General features: G+C 42.9%; 1 protein-coding gene across 9 annotated transcripts in view; it reads right to left on the bottom strand.

Moving 5' to 3' along the window:
- Nucleotides 1-12069, bottom strand: part of SLC4A8 (solute carrier family 4 member 8) — an 81069-nt gene that overhangs the window by 33712 nt on the left and 35288 nt on the right. For all 9 annotated transcript variants that reach the window (XM_038378402.2, XM_038378405.1, XM_038378406.1 and 6 more), the window contains 7 exons: nucleotides 11168-11356; nucleotides 9576-9667; nucleotides 7541-7698; nucleotides 7043-7130; nucleotides 5788-5934; nucleotides 3369-3460; nucleotides 677-851 (listed from right to left, as the gene is read on the bottom strand). In XM_038378402.2, coding sequence (XP_038234330.1) covers nucleotides 677-851; nucleotides 3369-3460; nucleotides 5788-5934; nucleotides 7043-7130; nucleotides 7541-7698; nucleotides 9576-9667; nucleotides 11168-11356 — 941 coding nt within the window. The remainder of the gene's footprint in view (nucleotides 1-676; nucleotides 852-3368; nucleotides 3461-5787; nucleotides 5935-7042; nucleotides 7131-7540; nucleotides 7699-9575; nucleotides 9668-11167; nucleotides 11357-12069) is intronic.

Raw genomic sequence — 12069 nt, 5'->3', positions numbered from 1 at the left:
TGCCCCTACTTATACAACCCAAAATGCCATTGGCCTTCTTGGCAACAAGGGCACACTGCTGACTCATATCCAGCTTCTCGTCCACTGTCACCCCTAGGTCCTTTTCCGCAGAACTGCTGCCGAGCCATTCGGTCCCTAGTCTGTAGCGGTGCATTGGATTCTTCCATCCTAAGTGCAGGACCCTGGACTTATCCTTATTGAACCTCATTAGATTTCTTTTGGCCCAATCCTCCAATTTGTCTAGGTCCTTCTGTATCCTATCCCTCCCCTCCAGCGTATCTACCACTCCTCCCAGTTTAGTATCATCCGCAAATTTGCTGAGAGTGCAATCCACACCATCCTCCAGATCATTTATGAAGATATTGAACAAAACGGGCCCCAGGACCGACCCCTGGGGCACTCCACTTGACACCGGCTGCCAACTAGACATGGAGCCATTGATCACTACCCGTTGAGCCCGACAATCTAGCCAGCTTTCTACCCACCTTATAGTGCATTCATCCAGCCCATACTTCCTTAACTTGCCCCCTAAAGGCTCAACTAGCAGAAGGCAAATCAATAGAACTCAGAACATATTAGCAGCAGTGAAATTCAATGCCTATTGCTCTTGGTGTTCTCTGATGTAGCTTGTTCTCCTAGGAATCATACATTATGCATTAGAAAAAAATATTCTTACTATTTGTCCGTCGGTCGCTTCTCCAAGCAGCCCCCCAAAGGTAATCACGGGGGACATGCAGGCACAGTATAGGAAGAGGAAAGACGCCAAGCACTGCAAGCTCAGAGCATCCCTGAAGTCACTCCAGAACCAAGGAGCTTTTCGTTTTACATCCATGATCAAACCACCAAAGAGCCTGCAAAAAAAAAGAAAAGAAAAGGAGATATTTTCCCCCCTACTGGGGACAACTATGGCAGGTTTGGTTTTGTTTTTAACAAGAGACAAGCAATGCTGTCTTGTCTTGCAAATTCTCTGATGCAAGCCACTCTACACCTTGCTCTGACACTATTCATAATGAAATGATGCCTAACTCCAATGCTTTCCATCAGATCTTAAAGTGCTTTACACAGGAGGTAAGTGTCAGGAACTCCATTTAAAAATGGGGAAACTGAGGCACAGAGAGGGGAACTGACTTACCAAAAAAGTCACCCAACAAGCCAGTTGCAGAGCCAGGAACAGAACCCAGGTCTTGTTAGCCACAGTCCAGTGCTCTATCCGCTACTGCTATGCATTAAATTGTCTGCGTTACTGGGCATATGAACAGCATTACGTTCTCAATCATTTTTATACACACACGTACCGCACCTAGCACAATCGGGTCCTGGTCCCTGACTAGGGCTCCTAGGCGCTATGGTGATACAAACACCAGTATAATGAGGAGTTCCAGTGCTGTTCAAATAATTGTTTTCACACCACAGTGAGAGAAATCTGGATGCAACAACACCCCTGGTTGTGATTAAACCTAGGATCCCTAGATCTTAAAGCATTAGCTGCTACCACTTGTCCTAAAGAACCAGCCATTAGGATGGAAATATAGGTAGATACGATAACCTGGTGGATAAGCCACTAGACTAGGGGGAAGGAACTGCACTCAATCCCCAGCTCAGGCAGAAAACATCCCGCGTGATTGTGGATAAGACACCTAAGGTATCATGTATCTCATTTCCCCATCTGGAATATGGTGACAGTCCTTCTCTGCCTAGCAGAGATGCTGGGAAGATAAAACCCATTAGTCATTGGCAATGTTCCCTCTAATTTTTAACAGGCCATGTGCGCAAAAAATTTCTTCTGTGCAAATTTTTGTGCGCACGGTGTTTTGCCGTGTGCGTGGGGTTTAGGATCTGTGTGCGTGCGCATACGCGCACAGCTTAGAGGGACCAGTGGTCATTGGGATATACTCAGATACGCTAAAGGGGGTTATATAAGCACAGAAGCTCAGGGACAGTTGCAGGACCTCTCTACATGGTCTAGCCACTAGAGGGAAACAAAGAGCCACATCATGCTAATGAGTTGCCCCTATGTTTTGCTACCCCTTCCTCCATAGAAAATTTTGACAAAAAATGATTCCCCCTCCCCTTCTTTTTGTTTAAAAAAATTCTGAGAAAAATCTCAGCTTTTCTGTGTAATACTGAAATCCTAAATATTTTTATTTAAAATGGCACTGCAGTGCCTCATGGGCACTGTAGTTCAACTACCTTATGTTCCCATTCTCCTATACAGGCCAGGCGCTCTGGCAGGACTGCATATCCCATGCTACACCACCACCACGAATTGCTATGATGCAGCCACTCCCCTCAAAAGGGGGAGAAAGTGGTGCATCATGGGAGATGCAGTCCAGCTAGAAAGCTCCAACCATAAAGGAGAATGGCAGCATAAGCCACCTAAACTACAACTCCACAAGGCACCATTTTGAATGGAAATATTTCAGTTACGATATTTAGGTTTTCGATATTGTGCCAAGAAGTCTAAATTTTCCCTTAGAAAACCTTCCCATTTTCCAACCGGCTCTGTTGTTAAGGCTTATATTCTTCCTTTAATCATTAAAATGCATCCTTGTGGAATCTGACTCAAATTAAGGCTCTTTATCCAAATGTTCCTACCTACAGATACGCAAGATACAGTGCATTACTGGTCATAAACCACGTTGCCTTGTGCAGGAAACACACCGTCTTTACTAAGCTGTCCTCTTCAGCGACTCTTGTCGTTTGTGTTTGTTAAGAGCTCCACTGAGCTCTTTGTTTGTTAAGAGCTCCAACAAGCTTGACTGGTCCCACAAATCCAGGAACTACTCTGCTTAGACTGGAGCGTCATCATATACTGGGCACCTTATCTATTAACTAATTGATAACTAAATAACTAATTAGTTGATAAGTAATTGATAACTATATTAACTAATATAATACACCTCTCCATTTTAAAGTGGTCTCAGGACAAGTATTGACCCACAGATTCGTTTTTCCCCCGTGAGCCCATTTCTGAAACAAAATATTTTGATTTTTCAATTGAAAAGGACTTGTTTAGAAATTTCCCTCACTTTGATTTTTAAGAAATTCACGCATGTGAAAATTGCTCCAAGTTAAACAAAACACTTCATTCAACCCCACATTAATGTTCTAGACTTTTCAATTGACCAAACAATTTTTTGTGTCAACTTGAAACTTTTTTTGCCCTGACTGTTAAAAAATTATTATTATTATTATTACTATTTATTATTTATTTATATTATCTTAGCAGGTAAGAGCCCCTGTCGCGCTAGGTGCTGTACAAACACAACAAAAAGACAGGTGCCAACCCCAAAAAAATCTATTATTCGCAAAGCTCTAGGGCAAACTTTAATGAGAGGCAGATGAATGTTTAATCTGGTCGCACTAACCTTCCTGTTCGTTCAAGTTCGGGTCCACTGTGCTGTTCTGGCTCAGTATGGCAAGCAGTGCCATTAGGGACACATGGCAGCTTCCTCTTGTCCTGTTAAAACAGAAACTCAAGAGCGAGATCTTCGTGGTGTTCGCCTCTAGATCCCAGACATCTGATTGTTAGACACTCTTCCGTGCTTAGTAGAGTGTGCAGGAACTGGGTAGTAGCCAATGAGAAGCGCAGTCAGGAAGGTAACAAATACTTTCCTCACGGATTGTATTTTCTAAATGGACAACCAACCTGATTCTCAATTACTTCGGGACAATCTCCACTCATTGATACATTTTGCTTTCCACAACCAAATCTCTGTACAACTTTTCATGAGTGATGTAAGCCGAATATTCGGATTCTAATATCTAAACTTTACTGTTAAATCTATTCACCTAAATTTGGGTTATTGCTGATTATATACTCTATGTATCATATGACTTAAAAACTAACTTTATATTTGTGGATAATCTAAGCACTATACCCAGATGTACAGACACTTTTCCCAAACTATGTATTATATAATTTTTTTAACACTAGCTTTAATAAAAATTTTAAATTCCCTTGTGCGTGAGCTGCTCTGGTAGCTTCTGCCATAACAGAAAGGCCCACTAAAGAGCTACCAAACTATTTAAAGGGGTATTACCCAATTCCTATACACTACACTAACGCCTTGATCTTGCAAACACTGATGCATGCAGTTAATTTTATGCTGTCAATGGCACTACACACACAAGTAAAGTGATACTCATGTGTAAGCAGTGACGGATTAGCCACAGGCTAGGAACCCCAGCCAATTGGGGGACGCCAGAAAAATGGGTGTCCCCGTGCCTTTACCCCACTCCCGCCAACCACCCGGCACTCCTACTGGGGAGCAGGGTCGGAGCGCGGTGTCTTGCCCCACTCTTCCCACCCAGCTCTCCTGCCAGGGAGCTGGGGAAGCCCCTGCATCCTGAGCTCGCTCCCTGGCAGGAGTAATGGGTGGGTGGGGGAAGCCCCACGCCCTGACCCCATTTCTCCATCAGCAGAAGCTCTCCTGCTGACATAGAGCTGTGCGCACAAGCACTTACGTCGGTGTAACTTAACATCACTCAGAGGAGTAGCTTATTCACACTGTTTCTTTCACATTCTATTTTATCTACGGTGACCAGATGTCCTGATATTAGGAGCTTTGTCTTAGATACACAACTAAACCTTCATCCCCCCGAAAAATAAAAGTGTCCCAATTTTTCATACTTGCTATCTGGTCACCCTAATTGTATCCAGGGCAGCATTAGGACCTTGCCACATCTCTACACTGAAACATCCAGCCTCATTAAGAAACTCTGTTGCAATTATTTATTGATTTGTGTTCATTTCTTCTGACTTGCACATAGTGGTCGGCCACCAATTGCAAAACCAGAAATAGAATTAAACAGCCCCAAACTCCCACTCCACAAATCAACCCCTACCTGCCTTTGAAGGTTGTACTAACAGATACACTTTGCACAGGCACAAAAGATGAACACACCATAGTCTATTTTGGACTGGACGGACACAGCTAGATCCAGAGCTGATGGTCTCTCGCATGGAACAGTGTTCCACCAGCCCCTCTCTTTGAAATCCAGACTGGCCACCTCTGCTATCTAAGTACTTATATGGTCACCATTACTGTAGTATCCCCATGTCTCACAATCTTTAATGTATTTATCCTCACAACCCTTCTGTGAGCTAGTGAAGTGTTATGATTACAGCTTGGTGTTTGCATGGAGGTTGCGGAAGTCACAGATTCCGTGACTTCCTGCAACCTCTGTGACTTCTGCAACAGCCAGTGTGGCTGACCCCAGGGCCACCCAAGCAGTTGGCCATGGGGACCACCCGAGCAATAGCCAATGCAGCTGGCCCTGGAGACCGCCTGAGCAGCGGTCCCGGGGCGGACGGAGCAGTGGCTGGCCCCGGGGCTCTATCCCTCTAGAGGTAGCCAGACACTGGTCCCCAAAGGGGGCTCCCCCCAGCAGCTGATGCTGTGTGCTCCCCTCTGGCAGCACACCCCCCGCCCCAAGACTCAATAAGGGATATTTATGGTATAAGCCATGGACAGGTCACAGGCAGTGATTTTTTGTTTCTCGTCCATGGCTTTTACTAAAAATACCCATGATTAAGTCATAGCCTTAGCAATGATCCCCATTTTAAAGATGGGGAAACTGAGGCCGAGAGAGGGGACGTGACTTGCCCCAAGCCTGGATGAGTTGCAGAGGCATGAATAAAACCCAGGTCTCAAGTCCCGTCCTGTGCTCTGTCCAGTATGACACACTGCTTCACAGGGGTCTCATTTGTACAGTTCCTGCTCAGACATCCCCGTCAGCCATTCTAGTCTCTCTCTCATTCTGGAAGTGAAAAATGTTACCTACCTGGGAAGGTACATATTTCGGTGGTTCAATTCTAATCGATGGATCCCATTCTCCAGGAGGCAATACCGTCACCTGATCCAGGAATTCATCAATACCAGCTACAAGGTCAGCACGGTCTTTGGCTTTATAAGCAACGTCATGGAAAATCTACAAATAAGAGAGTAAGGGTTAGGCATGCTTAGCTTGGAAAGGGGAAACTGAGGCAAAGAAAGATGGAGTTACTTGCCCTTTGGGGGGTTAGACTAGATGACCCTTGCAGCCCCTTCTAACCCTATGGTTCTATGTCATACAGGAGTTCAAAAGCAGAGCAGGGAACCAAAAATAGGTCTCCTGAATCCCAGTCAAGTGCCTTATCCACTAGATCACACTGCCTCACTTGAGTAATAACAAAAAGACAATAATAATGGGCCAGATTGTCAAGTGCTAGTTGACTAGAGCTAGTAAGAGAACGAGGTTTATTCCCAGAGAAAATTTGAAGAGCTCAGTGGAAAAAAAAAATATTTTGATTCTGAAATGCCACTGATTTGCCTCATGGGAATTGTAGTTTGGTGACCTCATGCTCCCATTGTCCTGTAAAAGCCAGGTTCTCTGGTCAGACTACAACTCCCATGATGAACCATGGCCTCCCCGCTTGGACAGTCACTGGCTGTGGTGCATCATGGGAATTGTAGTCTGGCTGGGGAACCCAGTACACAGAGGAGAATGGGAGCCTGAAGTGCTTGAACTACAAGTCCCATGAGGCACTGGGGTGGCATTTCAGAGTCAAAATATTTCAGGATTTGGCCGTTATATTTCAGCTTTTGACTAAAATATTTCAAATTTCAGGCATTCAGTTTTTCAACGAAAAATCAGAATGTTCCACAGAACATGCTTTTTGCAAAATATTTTGTTTCATTGAAATTAAACTCAACCTTCCATCAAAAAGCAATTTCAATGGAAAATTTTCAGACAGCATATTCCTCGCTCATAATCAGGGCCATTGAGCGGAGTTGTTGAAAAGCCGGACACATATTTTGATGCCTAAATGGGGGCTGAGCTATTTTGCAAATGTGGATTTTGGCTGCTGCTGGGGAAGAGAACAAATTTCCCTAGAGTTACACACCCATCTTGATCTCATTCTTTATCTGATCAGTCTGGAAACTGACAGTACATGCCCTTAAATCCTGGGCTGAGAGAGAGAATGATTTAGAAGAGGGCAGAAAACAAGGAAATGCAAAGGAGAAGAGCTGAAATCGTCACTTGTGCCATACCATACCTCATCTGTCATGAGGGTAGCCATTGACCTGCCAATCTCATGGTACTGATGTGCTTTCCCTTCTGGTCCCAACAAGAAAAATAAGAACCTGGCCACATAAAACAGAGAAAAAATGCCTTTATTAAAATGCTGGGAAAGAGCAAAAAAACTGTATGAAGTTTACAAAGGGATCTGCACAGTAAATCAGCTTCAACAGGAGTTAGCACATAATGCTCATGGACTTGCAATGGGAGTTAGGCACATTAATGCCTCTGAAAATCTCTCCCTTTAAGTGTATTGCTTCTGTAAAAACTTCACTTCACCCACTGGATGGAGTTCATTCGGAACCCATCCCTGTGCACTGAGCTGATAAAAGGCATAAAAGAGTAAAGCTGGCCTGAGTGTAGTGGGACTTTCCATAGATTTTTTTGGATCAGATTTGAATATATAGACATATTTTAATTTAATTTTTAAATATTTTTTAATTTAAAAAAAAGGTAAAGTGTTTAACATACTTACCTTGTTGGGATCGGGACTTCCGTCATGCCTGAGAGAAGGACGGCTGGCGTCAGACGCACGAACGCCACCATGGGACGAAGGAGGAAATCCAACTCTCCGACTAGAACATTGGAAGCTTCTGCTCCAGTAGGAATTTTCTTCATGAAATGAAGCTCCGCCTAGTTATGAAGAAATAATTTTCAGACAATTAGGAGTCACTTCTCCAGATCAACAACTGTGCCTTTGAGGCCTGCTCTCTACACAGATTTTATATTGGTTTAATTATTCTGGTTGGAGGGGGTGCTTTTCTACTGAAATCATTAAATCGATACAACCGTAGCATGGATGCAGTTGTACTGTTATAAAGGTGCCTTAGGACTTGTTTACGTGGGAAAGTTTTTTCTGTATAATCTAAGGAGCAGAGATGAGCTAATATTTGATATTATGTTCAGGGGGAGAGGGGGCAAACCAAAAAAATCTGAAACAAAATTCAGTTCGGTTCCAGTCAAAAACTGAATGTTTTCGATTTTTTTTTTAATGAAACGGGGGGGAAAAAACTGAAGAAAAAAATTGGTTTTGGTCAAAGAAAATGTTTTGGTTGATCTGAAACTAATTTTTTCTTTTCATTTTCATTTCAACCAAAAATGTTTTGTTCAACCCATAATGAAATGTCTTTGGGGGTACTTTTGTTTTGGGACATTTTGGGGTATTTTGACTTTTTTAAAAAAAAAACAAAAAACCACAATTTTTTTTTCTGTTGAAACTACTTGCCAAATTCAACCCAAATTTGTGAAGAGTGTCACCACCTGGAAAAATCTATTTTTTTGGTAAATTTACTATTTCTCAAAAGAACTTCACCCGGCTCTAATAACGAGTGAATTTAAATCTATATAGTTATTCCAGTATAACCTCCCAATGTGGAATAAGCATCACATGTCAATGGTTGATCTCAGTGGACAAATGGTTAAGCCAAGATGGTTTGGCCCTTGGGTTGGGCCAAGTTGTAAGAACTCAGGAACAGATTTTCAAGTTCTCAACACCCACAATTAGGATCTGATTTTCAAAAAAGCTCACCTCCAATTTAGGCACCTAAATAAGGATGTCTGTCAAAGCACTCAGCACTAGACCTGTGCAAACAACCAATTTTTTGGTTTGCAGCCCAAACCAGAAAAAAACGGGGGCAAAATTATTTTGGGTCACATGAAATATTTTTTCAACCTGAAAGAAACTTTGTTTCATTTTTCGAGGGGAGGCGTGTATATTTTTTAATGGAACTGAGGTAAAATTCAAAAGGAAAAGTTGTTTCCAATCAAAATGATTCAGTCGGAAAATGTTGCAACCAAATAATGTGTTGGGGTTTTTTTGCCATTTTTTCCCAGCCGAAACATTTCAGCGAATTCAACACAAGTACACAAAAGGTTTCAGACAACCCAAATCTGTATTTTTTAGCCAAAAAAAGGTTTGGCTAAAAAATGTCACCAATCTCTACTTCATCCCCATTATGAAATTTGGCCAGTTTTTTCAAGCAGGCTCCTCATAGACATTAAGGTCAGAAGGGACCATTATGATCATCTAGTCTGACTTTCTGCACAATGCAGGCCACCGAATCTCACCCACCCACTCCTGCAATAAACCTCTCACCTATCTCTGAGCTACTGAAGTCCTCAAATCATGGTTTAAAGACTTCAGGGTGCAGAGAATCCTCCAGCAAGTGACCCGTGCCCCATGCTGCAGAGGAAGGCGAAAAACCCGCAAGGCCTCTTCCAATCTGCCCAGGAGGAAAATTCCTTCCCAACTCCAAATATGACGATCAGCTGAACTCTAAGCATGTGGGCAAGATTCACCAGCCAGATACCCAGGAAAGAATTCTCTGTAGTAACTCAGATCTCACCCCATCTAACATCCCATCACAGGCCATAGAGCCTATTTACCATGAATAGTTAAAGATCAATTAATTGCCACCCAGCATGCTGAGCTCTCGAAACATCTGGCCCCACCAGATTATGCACATTGCTTGTATTTACCTTGACTGACACAGCCACACATAGCCTCTCACCTTACTTAAATCCATAGGACTAGTGTCCTGGGTCACTCCGTTTTTAACTTCTAGATTGGTAGTGCCAGGTTGAGTAGACAGCGTGTGCATTGCTAAAAGAAAAAGATGTCAGAAAGCCCAAGGAAGCATGTTTCCTGTGCACCATTTGTGGCCAACACACACGGCTGCAGGACAGTAGTTAGTACTTGTGATGTACTGATCAGCGTTGTATTTGCATGGATGCTAAGTAGTCACACACAGCTACCATCAGCTAGAAGGACTCTAAGGTAAATATATAAACAGCTTTTGAGCTGCCGAACATCAGTTCCTTCTCCCAAGGTCCCATCATAAAAAAACAAAATAACTAAAGAGAAATAAAGAAAAGAAAACCCTTATAGAAACTTCCTCCCAATTTCCCTGAGACCCATTACAAGAAGTCTTCTTATTTTGGGGCGTCTTGATAAGCGATAGCTTCATGTGTTTTACAGGATCACCTGCATCCGATGAAGTGAGCTGTAGCTCACGAAAGCTTATGCTCTAATAAATTTGTTAGTCTCTAAGGTGCCACAAGTACTCCTGTTCTTTTTTGCGGCTACAGACTAACACAGCTGCTACCCTGAAACCTCTCTTTTCTAATTCATGTTAAAGGCTGTAGCTTCACTGCAGGAAAAGGTGCATCTTTTACAAGGCCTGGATAGTTTTGACCTCAGTGTAGCTATTTGAGGTTAATTGTATACCCCTCACCTAAAATGCACTGTCTCCCATAAGATTTTACATTGACACTTATCAGAGGGGTAGCCATGTTAGTCTGTATCCACAAAAACGAGGAGTCTGGTGGCACCTAAAAGATGAACAGATTTATTTGGGCCTAAGCTTTTCGTGGGTTGCATCTGAAAAAGTGGGGTTTTTTTACCCACGAAAGCTTAGGCCCAAATAAATCTGTTAGTCTTTAAGGTGCCACCGGATTCCTCATTGTTTACATTGGTACTTGTGACACAGTGATCCGTATTGCATGAATGCTAAGGAGTCAAAACTACCAGCCAGCTGGCTTCATGATTAGAGCTAAGCACCGTTTTTTGACTGAAGCTTTTTTCAGCAAAAAAGTGCAGATTCAGCGACAATGAAACATTTCATGAATTCGTGTCGGTTTTGCCGAATTGTTCGTCTCGAGAAAAAACAACCAACCACAAAAAATTCCAAGAACATTGAAATGTTTCATTTCGACATTTTCAAAACAAAATAATATGATTCTTTTGGGTCGAGACGACACACGGCAGCACAGAAATTTCGTTTAATTTTCCTTTGTTTTTGAAATGCTTGAAATTGAAATGGAGCATTTTCTTTGACCTGAAATAAGGTAGGTTTGTTTTTTTTTTTTGCTTCACAAAAATTGCAAAATATTTCATTTTTCAGAACTGCCAGCAAACTGTAAAATCCATTATTCCCTCAGTTTTCCAGCTTTAATTGTGAGGTAAAAAACCAACACTGTGGTTTTTTTCAGTGAAGTCATAGATAACTCAGCTGGGACTTGTGCTCCTTGGTGATTTAGACCTTTTGGAAAATCCCATTTCAAAGGGTCAGGCTGTCTGAAGGCGTGACTCAGAAATCCTCACCCGTTTTGTCCAATAAGTGTGGATCCGACTGCTTCTTGCTGACGTCAGTGAAAGATCGGACAATCGGAAGGAGGTTGTTCCTCTTCTTCTCGTTCTGGTGATGATGCTTTTTTAAGAGGGCATTCCGGAGTCTCTCTCTCATGCTTTCATCAAAGTCACTGCTTGGTTCTTGCTGATCCAGGATTATATCTGGGGGTGGGGGAAAAAGGCAATTCTCTAGCTTGCAACAGGCACAGATTGCGTCACTGATGCATGTCCACGTGCTAAATGTATAAGCCAATAGGAAGGATGGTACAGTAATTAGGGTGCTATTCTAGGACTGAATTTGTGTCCCTGCTCTGCCACATACGTCCTGTGTGACCCTGGGCAAATCTCCCTATGCCTCAGTTACACCTGTAAAATGGGATAATAGCATTCCTCTATCTCCCAGGGGGAGCTGTGAGGATAAATGCATTAATGAATGGGAGGTGCTCGGAGTCCTCAGTAAAGCAGGCCGTATAAGTACCATAGACAGAACTAAACATTCCCCCAAACTATTCTTATTTAGCTCTGTGATTAGAAAGACTTCATGGGAGACATTGTAGCATTGTTAATACGTCTTTGGGTATGCCTGCACAGCTGCTTGGAACATATTTCCCAGCATGGATAGACAGACACACGCTGGTTCTGCTTGAGCTAGCACGTTAAAAGGAGCAGCGTGGCCGTGGTGCCACACGCAGTGACTCAGGCTAGCCCTCTGAATGCATACCCAGGGGATCAGGCTTTTACTCAGACAGATAACTCAAGCAGAGCGAGCACACGTCTGTCTAACCATGCAGAGAAGCACACTCCCAGCTGTTGTGTACACATATTCTTTGTCTTTCAACGGAGGCAGGAATTTTTCTTTGCTAAAAAGTCTCTGC

Source organism: Dermochelys coriacea, chromosome 20, assembly GCF_009764565.3.
Source record: "Dermochelys coriacea isolate rDerCor1 chromosome 20, rDerCor1.pri.v4, whole genome shotgun sequence".
Taxonomy (NCBI): domain Eukaryota; kingdom Metazoa; phylum Chordata; order Testudines; family Dermochelyidae; genus Dermochelys; species Dermochelys coriacea.
This window is presented reverse-complemented; position numbering and strand designations above follow the sequence as displayed.